The sequence below is a fragment of the Erigeron canadensis genome, chromosome 1 (assembly GCF_010389155.1).
Source record: "Erigeron canadensis isolate Cc75 chromosome 1, C_canadensis_v1, whole genome shotgun sequence".
NCBI lineage: Eukaryota > Viridiplantae > Streptophyta > Magnoliopsida > Asterales > Asteraceae > Erigeron > Erigeron canadensis.
The window spans coordinates 29101780-29120159 of NC_057761.1; the positions used below are offsets into that span (position 1 = coordinate 29101780).

Genomic DNA, 18380 nt, shown 5'->3' on the forward strand with positions numbered 1-18380 from the left:
AGAGAACCTAGCTCTCATTTTTTTACTTTATCTCTCTAATTTATCATACATTTATTTCCATTTATCATTACAAATAATGTCCAACTCTATCTGTCTTTCATCCTCCACCTTTTCTCTAAATTTAAAAGAAAAAAACAAAAAAGAAGCGATGAATAAAGATACACAAGCTATATTAACAGACACAACCAGATTTTTCATTTTCCAAATTTTATGGTAACACATCTCGTCTTTTCCCACTCTTTTCTCTTTTATACTTGTTATATATAATAAAAATTACAAAGTCATATTTGTACTATTCGTTTTGATACATTCATCACAATATACAATTTAGACAATAGATTATACAAATTAGTAAGTTATGAAAAATGCTAAGTATACCCTTAAGGTTTGCAATTAGCGTGAATGAAAATATTGATTTTTCTTCATATCAAAAACATGTAAAAATAATAAAATTTAGATATATGAAGTTTTGAATATGTGTTCGGATATTGAAATCAACTATTCGAAAATTCTCCGGATATCTGAATTTTGGATATCAATTTTGAACACACATAGTTAGGATTGTAGTTAACAAAATCCATACGTTATTAATGCAGTTGTTAGATATAAGGGGTGTTAGGTAGGAGAGAATCATAGAGAATGAAAATAGTGAGAAAGAGAATGAGTATTTGGAAAGAGAATAGATTCCGTTGTTTGGTACCCATAGATAATGAATATATATAAAAAATAAAATTTTAAATAATAATACATTTATTACATATAACATCTTAAAATTTTTTTTTTTCTTTTTTCTATTCTCACCCATTCTCTACAATTTGTAGAGAATGGAGAGGATGAAATTAATTTTTCTTTCTCCTTTCTCATTCCCTTTCTTCATCGCAAACAAATAAGGGAAGTCTTTCTCATTTTCTTTCTCTCCTTTCCATTCCATCATACCAAACAACCCCTTAGATAGTACTACATAAAAACTATAGACCCATGCCAAATACCCATATTACCTTTCTTAATACTTTTACACTATATATCTTTAATCTTTTAAAATAACTTCACTATTATCTTTATATCAATTTCATTCACGCATCAACCTACAATCAGTCGACGTCATCGCCACCAATAGTTTCTCTATCACCACCACTGGTCTCTATCACCACAACCAACTCCATTATGTAGGTATAATGCTATATAAAAATATGATATTCATATTTAAATGTCAAAATCTGATTTGCTCGATCTTTCTTTTCTAATTTTGACTGTAAATATTTTTGTTTTTATAAATATAATACTTAATGAAAGGTATATCATTGAAAAATACATCTAAAACTCAATCTATCCATATATTTTACAGCAATTATTTATACTAAATAATTTACAATTAAAAGAAGAAAACTTTAAAAATTAAAATTAAACATTTAAATTGGAGCAGAATATTATTTATACCAATAATGTGAATGTAAATATTGTGTTTTTTTTTTTAATTGCTACACGGAATAAGCATTTAGCACATCTGATGAAAGCAATCCGTTACACAAACCAGCATTTAATTCTACACAGCTATCTGTATCTCTCTCTCTCTCTCTATATATATATATATATACACACACATTTCATGTATCTATCTTTATCATCATCTAGTGACATATTTTTTGAAGCCAGTGAAAAATGCAGTCGCTAGCAGTTAACCTCCGATCAACACCATCGTTCCACTGCCGTTCTCCGCCGTATCTCACCGCCATTTCCGGCAGACCGACTTCACTCCGCATTCGGAGTGTTCTTCAATCACCAGCTCTAGGTAATCTCATTTTCACATTTTTGTTTAATTTATCGTACAGTTGATTTAAATCTGAAATGTGTGATAAATTTGAGAAATTTTGAAATACTCTGTTATGTCACACGTGATTAAATTCGTTCACATATGAAAAGCGAAAAAAGTTCAATTTAAAAAAATCGTTAAAAACACATTTTATTTATCTGATATGTTTACAAGTTCAATTTAGTGAAATGTTGACGTGTGAACAAATTCAAATACATTTAAGTTTTTAATTTTGTGAATATTTTTTTTTTTTTAATATATACTCCAACTCCATCAGTCTGCACAATTAAAAATGAAGTAATATTAAGATATATGTTGTTTTGTTGAATCTGATAATGGAAATGAATGAAGTGGGGGAAGAAGCGGAGTTTGTTGAAGCATCAAGGAAAGGGAATCTGGTGCCGCTTCACCGATGTGTATTTGCTGATCACTTAACTCCAGTGCTCGCTTACCGTTGTCTAGTGAAGGAAGACGATCGAGAGGCCCCTAGTTTTCTTTTTGAGTCCGTGGAACCTGGTTTTCGAACTTCACAAGTGGTAACACTTCCTATTTATGAAAAATGGGCTAGAAATGGTATTGTAGTTGTTTTAGCTTAATTATTGAAGGTTTTATGATTATGATATATCGGTGTTGATGTGTTAGGGTCGATACAGTGTGGTTGGGTCAAATCCATGTATGGAAGTTATTGCTAAAGAAAACAATGTTACTATTGTTGATCACGAGAAAGGGAGTTTGACCGAGAAAGTCGTTGATGATCCTTTGGAAATTCCAAGAAGTCTCTCAGATGGTTGGAAGCCTCAACCTCTTGAAAGCCTTCCTGACACCTTTTGCGGTATGATTACTGGTGTATTGTTAACGGAAATAAATGTTTGTCTGCTGAAGTTGTTGCTGAAATTACCCTTTATGTTTATGAGGAGTAAAGTTGTATAATTAGCTATGGCCTATAGGCGTATAGCCCACCATAAAATTCAGTATAGTACTATAGTTATTGTAGTATTTAAATGCTGCTCCTTTTGGTTTAATCTTCATGTGGTGAGGTAGATGAAGAAAATATAGTGCATAATGACCTTGTTTATTAATTGGAATAGTCCTTCCTAAAGTTTATCCATGTAGAATTGAAAGCGAAGATTCTGGAGATGCTTGTTCATGAGTATGCCCTTAATTAGTAACTTATAATTATAAACAGGTGGATGGGTAGGTTACTTTTCATATGACACAGTTCGGTATGTAGAGAAGAAGAAGCTCTTGTTTATAGATGCACCAAAAGATGATAGGAATCTACCAGACATTCATCTTGGGTTGTATGAAGATGTGATTGTATTCGATCATGTACAAAAGGTATTCATGGCATAGTTTTATATTTTCTTAACCTTGAGTTTATTTCCTGATTATGGTTTTATTTGGTAAATAATCTATTCCTCAGAAAGCGTATATAATTCACTGGGTGAGACTTGATCAGTATTCATCTACTGAAGAAGCTTATAACGATGGGATCAAACGGTTGGAGACATTGGTCTCTAAAGTACATGATGTTGATCTGTAAGTGATTGTCTTCTATTTTATTATACTGTAGTCTCCTCATGGGTTCCACATAGAGGAAAGATGGGTAGGTTTGGGCTGTGAAAATGGGTTTCCGTTGAAAGATGTCTTTAAGGTAAATCAATAGTACCGTTACAACGGATTGCCAAAAACCCTTTTATCCATTTTCTAGGTCGTGATAAGTAATTAATGCTCAAAATATGATTACATAAACAATATTTGTAGTAATCATATAAATTTCTGATCAAACGTTTTTGGTGGTTGGTGCGTTGAATATCCACTTCACGCGACTTTCAATTCATTTAACTTGTTTCCTTTTTAGCTAGTTTTTTATTTGACCAATTTAACTCCTTCAAGAAAAGACTAAACCGTAACGGACCGTTTAATTAGTATCCTTATTGATATTGCCAATCTACTATCCGTACGTTTTCGCGTTAATCTGCTTAGCTCTCAATCAGCAGTCCAAAGTTACTTCCGGGTTCTGTGGAACTAAGCACACACCAATTTGGGAGGCCTCTGGACCAGTCGAACATGACAAGAGAAGAATACAAGGCAGCAGTACTGCAAGCAAAAGAACACATTTTTGCTGGGGATATTTTCCAGATTGTTTTAAGCCAACGGTTTGAACGCCGGACCTTTGCAGACCCATTTGAAATATATAGAGCATTAAGAGTTGTAAATCCAAGTCCATACATGACTTATTTACAGGTGCATTGTAGGTAAATGAATCTTTCTATATTTAATCTTGTATGAATTTTACCTAACTCGCTGTGGATGTTTCACAGGCTCGAGGGTGTATCTTGGTTGGTGCAAGCCCGGAGATTCTCACTCGTGTGAAATCTGTAATTTCTTAACTTATTCCCATGTTTGCATACTTTTATATCAGTAATAGGCGAGAAACATGGTAGAAAACATCTTTTAAGGGAACTGGGAATGGACCAAAGAGTTTTAAGTCGCCCCACGTGTGGCATTTATAGATGAAAATTAAGTTGTTTTAGAAACCATGTAAACCATTTATATGTAAATATTAAACTGTTGTGGAAATAATATGCTTTCTGTAATCCTACTTGACATGGAATATTCTTGACAAATGAAAATTAAATGCATACAAAAGCCGTTATAGATAACAACCTATTATCCCAACCAACTGAGCTTTTGCCACTTCTAATCTGTAGTTCTTGTGTGCTTGTAAAATTTCACCAAAATCACTGACATTATACATTTAATGATAGAACACAGTGGTTAATCGACCTTTAGCTGGGACTGCAAGAAGAGGAAGGACTTCAGAAGAGGATGAAGAATTAGAAAAGAAGCTGTTAAAGGATGAGAAGCAATGTGCAGAACACATCATGCTGGTTGACTTGGGGAGGAATGATGTGGGAAAGGTTCCTTTGACTCCTTATTCATCTGAATGTTTACATGTTTTATATTGACTCATAATATTTACTTTCTTAACCGTCGCTGACCTACAACTCGGATGTAGGTTACAAAAGCTGGTTCGGTTAATGTGGAAAAGCTTATGACCGTCGAACGGTACTCGCATGTGATGCATATAAGTTCCACAGTAAGACCCTACTTGTTTGTAGGATTTTTCCAACAGTATGCGTATTTGTTCTTCAATAAATATAGAAAATGCTTGATCTTGCAAACTCTAGTGTCTTGAGATATAATTGTTTTTATTCCTTTTTAGTTTTTAGTGTCTTTTTGAATTTTTAATGACCATTTTTCGTTTTGGTACTCAAAGGTGACTGGGGAGTTGCTGGATCATTTGACTTGCTGGGATGCCCTTCGTGCTGCACTTCCTGTTGGAACAGTTAGCGGGGCTCCAAAGGTTTGATCTTAAATTCTTAACCTTTTGTACTCCATTGGCTTCTAAACGGGGACAAAATGGGTGGGGTGGATACTGGGTCATATTTAATTGGCCCTGTAACAGGTGACTGAAACACTTATGGTCAAAAATTTAGATTCCTTATAGATATTTTAGTGTTTCAAATATGAACAGTTTTTTTTTTGTTCTTTTATCATTTCAATTATACACGTTTCTAGATAAAATCATTTAGGGGGTTTTGTGTGTGATAAAATACACTTTGGATGACGTTGAGACCTTTCAACTCATTTGACCCCATCACCTTTCTAGCAATTGTTGTATATTTGTTAGAAATGGAAGTAACACGAATTGACACATGCATAAAATTCGGGTCGAGTTGCAACCTATATAAATGTCTCCGCTTGAAATCCATTTATATTAATTTCCAATCTGATATAGGTGAAGGCTATGGAACTAATCGATAAACTAGAAGTTACAAGACGTGGGCCCTATAGTGGAGGGTTCGGGTGGATTTCTTTTTCTGGGGAAATGGACATCGCTCTTTCTCTCAGGACCATTGTTTTCCCAACTGCAGCTCGTTTTGATACAATGTATTTGTACAAGGACGACACCAAGCGAAAACAATGGGTGGCATACCTGCAAGCAGGTGCTGGTATTGTTGCAGATAGTGTTCCAGACGATGAGCAACAGGAATGTGAAAACAAAGCAGCTGGTCTAGCCCGCGCCATTGAATTGGCTGAGTCTGCTTTTTGCAAGTGAGTCAAAAATGTCTGTGTTGTTTAGGGTATTGAAGGTCGAGATCAATAGGTCAGAATCAGATAGGATTTATATGTTTTTGAAAAATTAGAAATGGGCTGTTGCAAAAACAGTTATGGTGCCAGTTTAATATGAAAGAATAGTTATAGCTAATTAGCTAGTGGTTCACAAGCTAGTTGTAAGTGTTAGATTTCTTCCTTTTTTAAACCTAATAAAACAGTCATGTTGGGTTTTCTAGATGAAAAATCAAATTTTACCAAAAGTGCATAGTATACAGATCCTATGAAGCAAATGAGATCAAAGCCTAACATGCCTATTTAAAAAAGCTCATCATCTTTGGCTTCTATACATGAGCTGATCAAGACTTATAAGTTGTTTTGATGAAAAAGAGCTTTATTATGCTTTAGATAAACGAAGTCAAACACCAATTAGTAAGTAACTGAAAGTGGAAGTGGTATGCTTGTTGTGTGTACGCCGCACCGTACTTAATATGCTGTACTCATACAATATGAATGTTTTTTAGGCAACTTTTAACCAAGTTATGTATTGATTCGTCGGGGAGTAACTGAACTCTTTTGCCAAAAAAGGTGTGGCGAATTCATAAGTTTCAGCACAATCAGACTATTGTAGTTTAGCTCCCACTTGATGGGGTATTAGATATATAGAAGCACATTAGTTAAAAGAGTGTCGTAATATATAGATGAAGACAGAAGCATAACAACCACAAATGTATGATACTTTTTTTAGATAAGATTACGATATTTAATATACATCAAATTATATTATAGTACTAATGATGTGTGAAACAACCACTTTTAAAGTAATCTAACACGATTGAAAACAGTATTTTCTACCAGTATTCAAAAGATAAATAAAACAAAGTGGTCATAAATCATGACAGGAAAGATTCAAGCGTGATCTCATCCTAACTTCATTTGCATGAGTACAATATATCTGAACTTCAATTAATTAAGCATGGTATGAAATCTGAAAAACTTAAATTAACAAGTGTCTGCATCTCAATTAAACCCCGCTTCACTTTGTTTGACGGGATTGAATATTTTTGTTGTTGATTAGCATCTCGAATCATTCCTTATTCACCCTTGATTTGGTGATGTTAAACGACCTACTTTGATTTTCCGGCCACAAAAACAGTTGATTAATTTAGTAGCGGCAGCAAATGTGACAAAACAGTTGATTTAATTTGGCAGAAAATGGTCACACAAACAAAGTAGCCCAAAAAGATAAAATTTACTAAATAAGAAAGTACCAAGTAGTATGTTTTACAAAATCAAACATGATATATATATAAAAAAAAAAAAGTTGGATTGCAGATTTTCAATGTCATTGGGCCCCATGACGCCATGACGATAATCAAGATTGGTTGTTTGCCTCGTTGGATTAGGCATATTTTTTACACAAAGTTTATATATATTTTTTTAAGGTTATCTACGATGGGGTATCCTTATGCGCTCTTGGATATTTTTTGTCGTTGAAACTTGTCAAAAACTAAGGATTTTTTAAAAGATGTCCTTACCTAAGGGAATGCTCTTACTTGTCCTTACTTAACATATTTTTGTTTTTAGTTGTAGGTAAAAGGATATGTAAGAATATTTGTATGGTTGGAGATAAAATTATAGGATTTAAAGGATTTATAAGGATGTATAAGGATTTGTAAGGATATGATGTGGCGGCTCAATGATAGCTTTGATATCCCATTTTAGTGGGAGGTAAAAATGGGGGTGCCCTTAGGTGCCCTTAAGTGTCCTTTGATATCCTTTGCTGTTGAAGTTTGTCCAAAAATAAAGATTTTTTGAAAGATGTCTTTACCTAAGGACATACCCAACTTGTCCTTAACTAATATATTTTTGTTTTTAGTGAGAGGTAAAAGTATATGTAAGGATGTTTGTATAGGCGCCCTTATGTGCCCTTTGATATCCTTTGCCGTTGAAGTTTGTCCAAAAATAAGGATTTTTTGAAAGATGTCTTTACCTAAAGACATACCCTTACTTGTCCTTACCTAATATATTTTTGTTTTAAGTGGGAGGTAAAAGTATATGTAAGGATATGTAAGGATATTTGTATAGTTAGAGATAAAATTATAGGATTTGAAGAATTTATAAAAATGCATAAAGATTTGTAAGGATATTATGTGGTAGCTAAAGTACGACGTCTTTTGCTTCGGAGATAACCTAAATATTTTAAATAGGGCCACAAAAGTGTCCCAATTATGCAGGGTTGATATGGGTCCGGGGTCCACATAAACTAGATAATATTCCTTTTTTATACTATAAAAATCATAGATATGTTTTTCCTTAATTTTATGGTGTAAAATTTCATATAAATTACAGTAAATTTTAATACCTGAACTCGCCTGTTATTTACCATGGTTAACAAATAAACAATATATGTGCATTAGTTTTATACGAATAATCATAAGCTCTTGATATACCCATTTAAAAACTAATATGTACATCGTTTTACTTTAACAAAGTTTAAGCTTTTCCTTTCTTAGGTAATTTACTTATATAAGTTACTTTTATCATAAATATGATTCAATTCTCCGAGTAACCCGGATATGAAAAACTTCGTTTAATTTGTATACCTGTTTATACATTGTTAAAAACAAATGTGTGAATTATCATGTGATGATGTATTCTAATTTTTGCCCAAGTTATGATATTTATTTTCTTTTTCTTTTAACAACAGATTTTTGTCCAAATTTTGATTTTAACATACCGTTATATTAAGAGATCTGATTAATTGATACTTAGTGATTAAGCCTCTTAATATAATAAGACTTCACTAACTTAGAGATCAAACTCTTTTTTAATATCTAAAACAATAGTTTAGGGTAGCAAGTCCAGGTGGGTAAATCAACTAAAGACTGATCACCGTATCAACTTTTTATGCATTCAAGAAACACATAGACGAGATGAGCAAAGCCTCTATCCCAACTCCTTATGGGGTAATCAAAATTTTCAGCATGATTTTATACCCTCGTCTGGTGCTGAAGGTAGGTCCGGAGGTATCCTAAGCATCTGGGATCCATCCTATTTTTCTCTCAACAACACTATCAAAGCCAATCACTTTCTTATTACCTCGGGTTACATTAATGGCGTTCCAGAGCCATGCCATATCCTAAATCTCTATGCCCCACAAGACATTCAGGCTAAACAAGCATTATGGGAAGAAATCTCCTCCCATATCTCCACTTTGCAGGGACTCTAGATCTTACTTGGCGATTTCAACTCTGTGAGAAGTTCCGATGAACGTAGCAACTCAACCTTCAATAGTTCCTGTGCACTCTCATTCAATACGTTCATCCACCATAATGGTTTAATGGAGTACACCATGCATGGACACCTTTTCACCTACGTGTCTGATAATGGCCAAAAAAAGAGCAAAATCGATCGCATACTCGTATCCCCGAGTTTCATGAACAGATGGCCATCAACTTCTTTCTCATCATTACCTCGATCGTTGCCTGACCATCGGCCTTTAATCCTCATAACCTCGACAATCGACTTTGGTCCAAGCCCCTTCCCCCTTTTTTCCTCATGGTTTAACAAGCCTGGCTTTGACCAAGTCGTTAAAAAATGTCTTTACAGTGGTTTCTACCACGGCAAACCGGATCAAATTCTACACGCCAAGCTCAAGTCGGTCAAGCATGCCTTAAAAACCTGGCACCGTGACACCTCCAGCCAAGAAAACCTTCAATCTTCATTGCTTGTTGACCAACTGGAATCACTTGATGCCATAATAGACTACCGGGATCTTACTGATACTGAACAAGCCCTTTGGGTTGAGACCAGGTCCAAAATCCAAAACCTTGATCTCTCAAAAACAATGGACTTCAAGCAAAAATCCAGAGCCAAATGGATCAAACATGGCGATGAGAATTCAACTTTTTTCATGGTTTCATCAACCGTCACATTGCCAATAACCGAATAAGCGGGCTTGAAATCAATGGAAATTGGCATGTGGACCTTGCCCTCCATCCGAGAAGCAGCCCGTTCCTTTTTTGAAGAAAAGTTCAAGGAACCGATCCAGCAGAGGCCCAGGATCATCTGTCACGGGCTTAAATCCCTCACTTACGAGGATGCTGCTAGTCTCATAACCCCGTTCACCCTTGAGAAAATTAAAAACGCTATATGGGACTGTGAAAGTGAAAAAGCCCCGAGCCCAGATGCTTTTAATTATGGCTTCATTAAAAGGTTTTAGGATGACCTTAAATTTGATTTCCTAAATGTTCTCCTAGATTTTTATCATTCTGGTACAATCAATCGTGGCTGCAGCTCATCCCACATTATTCTCATACCCCAACAAGCTACCGTTAGATCACTTAATGATTTCAGACCAATTACCCTCATAGGTTACATTAAGAAGACCATCTCAAAAATACTCGCAAATCGGCTAAAAAGGAAAATCTCAAAGGTTATCTCCCAATCCCAAACAGCCTACCTCTCTGACAGGAACATTCTCGATGGTCCCTTACTATTGAATGAGGTTATATCATGGTTAAAGAAAAGTAAACGTGAGTCTTTTTGCTTTAAAATTGATTTTGCTAAAGCCTTTGATTCGGCGAATTGGGAATTTTTGCTATCGATCATGGAACAAATGGGCTTCCCCCAAAGATGCTTGCTATGGATGAAATGTTTACTAAACTCCTCTAGATCAACAGTTCTTGTTAATGGGTGCCCTACTGACGAGTTCAACTATGAAAGAGGTGTACCTCAAGGTGACCCCCTCTCCCCCTTTTTGTTCATTATCGCAATGGAGGCCTTCTCATGCATCATCAAGAGGGCTACGACTGTGGGCCTGTTCGAAGGAATACGACTGCCAAATTTTGGCCCAACCCTTTAGCACCTTTTATATGCTGATGACGCAATTTTATTAGGTATGTGGTCCACAACTTACCTCCAAAACATCAAAAGAGTTATGAGGTGCTTCTTTTTGGTCGCTGGTCTCCAAATAAATATGCAAAAATCATGCTTTTATGGACTCAATCTCCCCCCAGACGCAATCCAAGCCTCGACCAATATTCTCAATTGCAAAATTGGTAATTTCCCCATCCAGTATCTTGGTCTTACAGTTGGCTCTAACATGAATCTCATCAAAAACTAGCTTTCCGTCATTGAAACCTTTGAATCCTGACTTTCACAATGGAAAGCATCCACACTCTCACTTGGTGGTAGAATAACCCTCATTCGTTCTGTGCTTGACAGCCTCCCAACCTATTATATTTCTCCTTGTACAAAGCCCCGGTAAGTGTCATCTCAAAACTTGAATCGGTTCGTAGGAGTTTCTTTCTTTTTTTGGGGGGGGGGGGGGGGGATTCAAATGGCAATAAAAAACTGCCTTGGGTCTCTTGGATAAGATTATTGCTCCTTTGAAATCAGGCGGTCTTGGGTTGGGTTGTTTGTATCTGAAGAATCTGGCTCTTTGGTCTAAGTGGTGGTGGCGGTTCCACAATGAACCGAACAGTCTTCGGTGTCAAGTTATCAAATCCATACACTTTTCAAACAGGAACTATGCACCCCCTCCTTCCCGTTCTAATGTGGTGGGAGCTTGGAAAACCATTTCCAATCTAAGTTCCCACCTTGGTCAGTACAATGTTGTTTTGGAAAGTCTTTTTGCAGGTCAAGTTGGCAATGGACAATCGATTCGCTTCTGGATAGATGTCTGGCTTGGATCAAAACTGCTATGTGAATCCTTCCCGGATCTCTTCAGACTTGAGACTCTTAAGGGATAATGTACCATCAAGGAAAGATGCACCGGCAGAGGAAGATTCTCACAGTGGGAATGGCGGTGGTCGTGACCTCCTTCAAATGGCGTAGAACTTCAGCAACTCCACGATATGCTTAACAAAATCTCAGCTGTCACTCTTTGTAACTCGACTGATTCATGGAAATGGACGATAGACAATTCTGGCATTTTCTCTATCAAATCCATGAAGAAGCACCTTCTATCCACAACCAATGGCCCACATGACTGGCCTTTCCCTTGGAACTGACTAGCACCATCTAAAGTCAATATTCTTGGGTGGAAAATCGTGTTGGGAAGGCTATCAACCATCGACCAACTGCAGAAACGGAACATATCAGTAACTTCTACCATCTGCCCTCTATGTCGCCTTGTTGACGAGACAACTGAGCATCTTTTCCTTCATTGCAACTTTGCTTCCACACTTTGGAGTTATGTCGTCTCATGGTGTAATCTTCCTGCTATTTACCCATCCAATGCTCGTGAAGTTTTTAACGTCCACAACAACTCCATGTTCTGCTCACTGAAACGCAAGCTACTCACCATGCTGGAACATTTGGAAATGTCGGAATGACTGCCTCTTCCAAAACAAGCAATCTTCTGTTCGCTTTTCTACCAAGGAAATCAAGAACATTAGCTTTCTCTGGCTTACTAATAGATCGAATAAGCATCAAATTAGTTGTAACAACTGGAACAATTTCAATATTTAGCTCTCTGTCACCTTTTTGTATTGTTGTACTTGGTATCCCTCTGTATCCTATCATCTCGCTAGGCCTTATTTTTATCAATAAAGTTTTTGAATGTTCAAAAAAAAAGAAACAATAGTTTGATAGGTTTTCGAGAAAGAGCCCAGTGGCCACCTGTCCCCCTAAAATGCGACTTGGTGGGAACACCACCCAGGTTCGAATCCCTGCAAAAGCATATTCAACCATCCAAGGTTTCTGGGGCCTTACTGCCGGGCAGCATTGCAGGGTCCCTAGCTTGAGAGGAAAAATTTCTTCTATGGGACAAAAGGGTTCCTAGGCATTTATCTTTTTTTTTTTTAGGTTTTCGAGAAAGAATTAGCCCAAAACTTTAAGGTAAAACATTTTAACGGATTGAGCACACCTATTTTTTCAAGATAAATCAACCTAATTGGTGTCTCTAAAGTTGTGCCTAATTGTAAGATAATAACATGTGGAAAAATCAGGGGGCAAGATTAGGAAAGAGAAAAATCCACATATCAAATTCTTAAGGTTTTAGGCATATCTTTAGGCACACCAATTAGGTTGATTAATCATTTTCCAAAATAAAATCAAAATTTAAATTAGTTGACTTTTGGGTACACTTTACAACACAATAAAAATTAAAAATAAGTTTACTTTTGGGTACACTTAAGGGGGAGAGGTGTAGTGCCGATTTGTCAAAAGTTTGGCAAAATTATACCCAATCACAAGTGGACACTTGGCTAAACAACAAAAAAACCAATTTTAATCAAAAGTAGCCAAAAAAGTGGGTGTAGTGGAAAAATACAAGCCGATCGGTTATATATATATATATACACACACATATCTATATCTATATCTATCTATCTCTTCTATATCTATACCGATCGAATTCAACTTCTTGATCATCATCATCATCATCGCCGGAAACGGGAATAAAAAAAAAACTTGCCGGAAAACATGACAAAAAAGGAAGATGGTGGCACGCCGGAGTTTAGCCCCTTCCGCCGCCGCCGATGATGATGATAATGATGAAGACGGCAATGATGGTGGAACACCGGAGTTTATCCATCTCCTCCCCCAATTCGATTTCCGGTATGTCTATGTGTGTGTACTGTGTGTATATATATGTGTATATTTTTTATGTTTTTTTTTGTTTGTTTACCTCGAAGAGATCACCCCAACGTTCACTTGCATTGGCCAAATGTGGCCGATTGAATGTGCCGATGAGCCGAGCCGATAGTTGCGGAGGAAGAGATTATAGTGTTGCCGATTTGCCGATGGTTGCCGATGGACTTGCCGATCTATTTTGCCGACTATACTTCTCCCCCTAACAACACTAGATAAATATTAAAAATTAAGTTGACTATTTGGTACATGCAACCGTAACATTTGAGTTCATTCAATACTACTTAGCTTGTGTCCAGGGATACAAGTTAGTTGCAAACAATGACGCAAACAACGTCGATCATGTTACCCAACTTAATCGATATACCATTTTACTCGGACATAAAATTTGGAATGAGTTTTGTTAATTTACTAGATTTTAGACCCGTGTCCAACACTGGACACGGGATTTACGATATTAACAATATTATATCTTCATACATTTAAGTCATAAAAGCTTACAATTTTAAAAAAACACGGTTTTAAATGTTATATTTTGCAAGCTGTATTACAATAATCATAGGTTCCTCAATATCATTATATAATAATTTCTCCATTATAATATATTTTAAAACAGATGTACTCATAATGTGATATTATTAGAAAAAATAATTAAGAACTAAAATATAAACATATTTGTGATCCCGAACTTGACATTCAAGTATATGTATTTAATCATGATGCGCGTTCATAATACGCATATGTTTATTTTCAATCACTTGTTCTATGATAATATGATAACAATTAAGATTGTTTTTATATTCTTTGATAACAATTAGGACTCTTCTAATATTTGTTAATAAGTCATTAGATTTTCAAATAATTTTTTGTAGAAAATATTACATATGTTAAATTTTTTTTATTTAATTAAATGATTGTAAATTTTAAAAAATTCTCTCAAGTTGATGGCTAAAAATAAATATAAATTAAGTATTCAGGGCTAAAAAGTGTAAATTATTGATGGAAAACAAAAAAAATGTTAATTAATGAGACTTTTTCTACAAATTAATATAAATATTAATATAATAATATATTTGGATAAGGATTATTAGGATTTTTAATTTGTAGTTTATCTAAATGATGACATCATCAAAAGTCAATTTGATGAAATCGAACGATGTGATTGGTTAATTAGTCATTAGTTCAACTGTCTTATAGTATATATTAAGATTTCCTATTCAACCATGTTTTGTAATGTAAAAATTTTCAATGTTTTGGTCTAACTGAAAAAGAAGAAATCATTTCGAAACAACAATAATGAAATCAACTTGATTGAATTATATATTGGTATCTTTGCAAAGTTTGGATCAGGATCATCTAGTCATCTGAATTATTAGTCTTTTATATATCATATATAAATATAAATATAAATATAATTATATAAATGTGTTTACCTTGACCCTATCACATAATTATTATATTAATAATAACTTAATACATTGGGATGATAATATAAGGTTTTGGGTGTCCATACTTACATATCAATATTTTAATCCATAATATTCATGGAGGTTAAACATTTATTTATTCATTAAATAAAAAATATTAAAATAATAGTATGTGAGAGATTTCACGTTTAATCTTATGTGCCGGAAAATCTTAAATTCACTTTTCCCTAATACATTTATATATAACAAGATAATAAACAAGGGATAATGGTATATGAATGTAACCCACCTATGACAAAATGGTTATGTAATGTAGTAACCTACTCAAGTGGCTATGTAATGCATACACCTATGTTTTTTTGGCTATACTATGTAAAATATGTACGGACCTTACATAGTATAGCCAAAAAAATTACATAGGTCCTTACATGATTGACCCAAATAAAAAGGTCCTTACATAGTATAGCCAAAAAACATAGGTGCATACATTACATAGTCATCTGAGTTGGTTAATATATTACATAACCATTTTGTCATAAGTGGTTTGTCCAATAAACAATGACCAAAATTGACATATGCGTTGTGAGCTGTCTTAACATGGAATCTGTTTCAAAAAAAAAAAAGATATGTTCTATGATTAGGCAATCCTGCAAGAAACAATCAACATCCAACTTTGATTCATTCAAAATTATAGATTCAACTTCATAATATATATTGCTTATATCATGATCATATGTAGTAATAGTAATTCGCCAAAACTTATTACTCATGTGTCATCTGATTTGACTTCAATATACCATCATCGGTCTGTTCAAAAGCAACTCTGATAGGTTGATGTATTCATAGATTTTATGTCAAAATGTCAGCTTATGGTCATGAGATGGAAAGAGAGTATTCCGCGAGTCTATCAAGTGGTGAAGAATCTGGTATGTTTGCTACAAGCATTTCTTGTATGAAACTGATTTATTTTTTTTGAGTTTATTGAGTTATAATAGTAAATGGTAATTAGTTTCTTTGATCTATGAATTGTGTAGATATGGGAAGTGAATTTAGGATGGAATCCGTTATCTATATGTCTTCTTTCGCGGCAACTGTCTTTGTTGGTGCACTTGTAACGGTTGGGGTCTTGTTGATGACTTCAATAATTTCATTGGTGGTTATGTTACAATCATGTCAAAGTAAGAGCTCTGGGACTATTGAGATGTCAAAATCGGTTGATGAGTATTATAGTGATCGTTATGAGTATTGCAGAACGGGTTATCTACACGCAGAGCTTAATAATTTTGAATTATACTCTGTGCCTGAAATTTGTAAAGATGTGATTCTTAAGTATATTAAAGATGGTCATTATATGCGAGAATTGAGTATTGTGGTGTCAACTATTGAAGATTATTTCAAGAATGTAGCACCAAATGTTGGTGGTGCGGATGTGGTGTTAATGGACATAGATGACTTGTTAATCCATGGGTAATGACTTGTTACTAAGATGGCCCGTTTGTTTGGGCATTTTGTATATGCATTTGGAAATCCTTTTTGATCTCTTCGATTTCGGGAAAGTATTATTCCTAATTGTATTTTTGGTGGTGCAGATTCCATCACAATGGTCGTCATGGCAGTGGTGTTAAAGAGGCAGAACATCTTAAACATGTGTTCTTGTTGCAAATTTACAGTAAACTTCGGTCTGGTGGATGGTCGTTGGTTTTATGTTCAAGGGAGCATGAGAAACAAAGAAGTGTGATTATCGACAAGCTTATAGCAGCTCGATGTGAAGGTTGGTCAAAATTGATCATGAGGTACTCACTGTTAGTTGGTAGAGTAGCTTTTTGCCTATGAAATTACTAATCATCTAAAGGGCCAAGGTCTTTTCGACTAAAAGATTTTTATGTGGTGCAGATCAGATGAGGATATGAAAAAGGATACCCGTGAGTATTTCTCCAAACAGAAGGCGATGGTGCAAGCAAACGGCTATAACATAAGAGCTGTGATTAGCAGTCGTATGGACATTTTAGTTGGCCCGTTTATCAGAACACAACTCTTTAAGCTTCCAAATCCCTTCATGACATTAGAAGAGGAAAGCTAATGTCTTTTGATATGGCCACTTTCTTCAAAATTGTATATAAACTCATAGGATAACATCAACATAAGATTATTTATGGAGCACGATCTACACAAACCTGGCCAGATGGATAATTGTTACTGATGTAAATTTGTTTTTAAATTGAAAAAAATCAGGCTCATAGACATTTTTATGTGAAAATTGAAGGAAAGTCTACCACTTTTTGCAAACAGGAGCAAAATGTGTAGATTTCAAGTCATTTATAGATAAAAAATATTGTTGATTTGGAACGAGTAAGATTCATTTCATTTATATATAGGTTAACATTATAACTAACCTATATTAATTTCCTAATAATGTAGATATTGTAGTTATAGTTATCACATGCAATGATAAGTTACAAAAATTCTAAAGAGTACACACTTAACTACTTTTTTTTGAATGGTAATTTTTTTTTAAATGGACACACTTAACTACTTAAGTTGATTACCAGTTTTGCACAACTAACCAAAACGTAGCCCTTGTCTTTTTTCTTTTCCCCTTTGTCCGGGGTTTTGCAGTCTTTTCGTAATGCTTTTACTTACTTTGTTATCAATGATTATGATGCAAAGTACTGTTGGAATAAACATGGTTTGATTCAAGAAAAAATACTCATCAGATGATCCTGTGAAACCTGTAAATGCATTAAACATGTTTGCCATTGATTTCGGGTTCTCAAAACAAGGTGATTGAGTTAGGATGAGATGGGTAATTCGGCTGTGATGTTATGCACGAATTTGAGAGGAGTAAACACACGAATTTGTGTGGGATTATGTGTGTGTGATTAACCTTAACTTAGGGTTAATTACCCTCTAGTTATAATGAGAGTAATTACACTTACCACCCTTTAGTAATTACACATTCAACCCCTGTGGTGTTTGATGTGTATACCATTAGTCCTCTTATTTACAATCACCTTATGGGAAACCCTATTCTACGTCTCTAAGAGTAAATACGCTCATCATATATTTACCTAGACATAGGGATTTCATTATCGTCAATTATCATATCAGGAATGATACATGATCAGTGACGGTCATACTAACGTGGTTCCAACATTCTCCCACTTGACCGAGCGATCATTTATCTATGAGTATTTAAATAAGTTCTGGAATAATACTCATTTTGTTTTAAATCGAAATCATAGCCAATAAGTACAGTCGTAGAGAAGAACATCAACTCAGGACCCCCACTAGTCAAACTATGACTCAAATTTTAAACTAATAAGCAATGATCAATTGACTAAGACAAATTTTGTTATATAATGTCTTTACACTGCTATGAGCTCGATGTGTAACTAATAGACAAACAAAATCTGAATAAGGAG

The 18380-nt window shown here is 34.7% G+C and overlaps 2 protein-coding genes across 3 annotated transcripts; both read left to right on the forward strand.

Annotated features, from left to right (window-relative positions):
- Nucleotides 1–1599: 1599 nt before the first annotated feature.
- LOC122604004 (anthranilate synthase alpha subunit 1, chloroplastic-like) lies at nt 1600–6179 on the forward strand. 2 transcript variants are annotated; one of them, XM_043776888.1, is made up of 11 exons: nt 1600–1789; nt 2162–2346; nt 2453–2642; nt 2997–3148; nt 3234–3349; nt 3808–4057; nt 4135–4191; nt 4582–4734; nt 4833–4913; nt 5094–5180; nt 5616–6179. In XM_043776888.1, exons 1-11 carry the CDS (start codon nt 1660–1662, stop codon nt 5934–5936), a joined length of 1722 nt encoding a protein of 573 aa, XP_043632823.1. In that variant the 5' UTR covers nt 1600–1659; the 3' UTR covers nt 5937–6179. The 2 variants fall into 2 exon arrangements, with proteins under 2 accessions (XP_043632823.1, XP_043632829.1); XM_043776894.1 differs by having other exon boundaries at nt 1601–1789; nt 3811–4057.
- Nucleotides 6180–15666: 9487 nt separating this feature from the next.
- LOC122585599 (uncharacterized protein At2g39920-like) lies at nt 15667–17297 on the forward strand. Its single transcript, XM_043757722.1, has 4 exons — nt 15667–15884; nt 15993–16425; nt 16548–16751; nt 16852–17297. Exons 1-4 carry the CDS (start codon nt 15818–15820, stop codon nt 17036–17038), a joined length of 891 nt encoding a protein of 296 aa, XP_043613657.1. The 5' UTR covers nt 15667–15817; the 3' UTR covers nt 17039–17297.
- The last annotated feature ends 1083 nt before the right edge of the window (nt 17298–18380 follow it).

Bases quoted from the DNA above. Each gene is read 5' to 3' on its own strand.
- LOC122585599 (XM_043757722.1), top strand. From the start codon at position 15,818: ATGTCAGCTTATGGTCATGAGATGGAAAGAGAGTATTCCGCGAGTCTA. The intron at 16,426-16,547 runs GTAATGACTTGT...TTGGTGGTGCAG, and splicing joins GATGACTTGTTAATCCATGG to ATTCCATCACAATGGTCGTC. The intron at 16,752-16,851 runs GTACTCACTGTT...TATGTGGTGCAG, and splicing joins TGGTCAAAATTGATCATGAG to ATCAGATGAGGATATGAAAA.
- LOC122604004 (XM_043776888.1), top strand. From the start codon at position 1,660: ATGCAGTCGCTAGCAGTTAACCTCCGATCAACACCATCGTTCCACTGC. The intron at 2,347-2,452 runs GTAACACTTCCT...TTGATGTGTTAG, and splicing joins GTTTTCGAACTTCACAAGTG to GGTCGATACAGTGTGGTTGG. The intron at 4,058-4,134 runs GTGCATTGTAGG...GATGTTTCACAG, and splicing joins CATACATGACTTATTTACAG to GCTCGAGGGTGTATCTTGGT.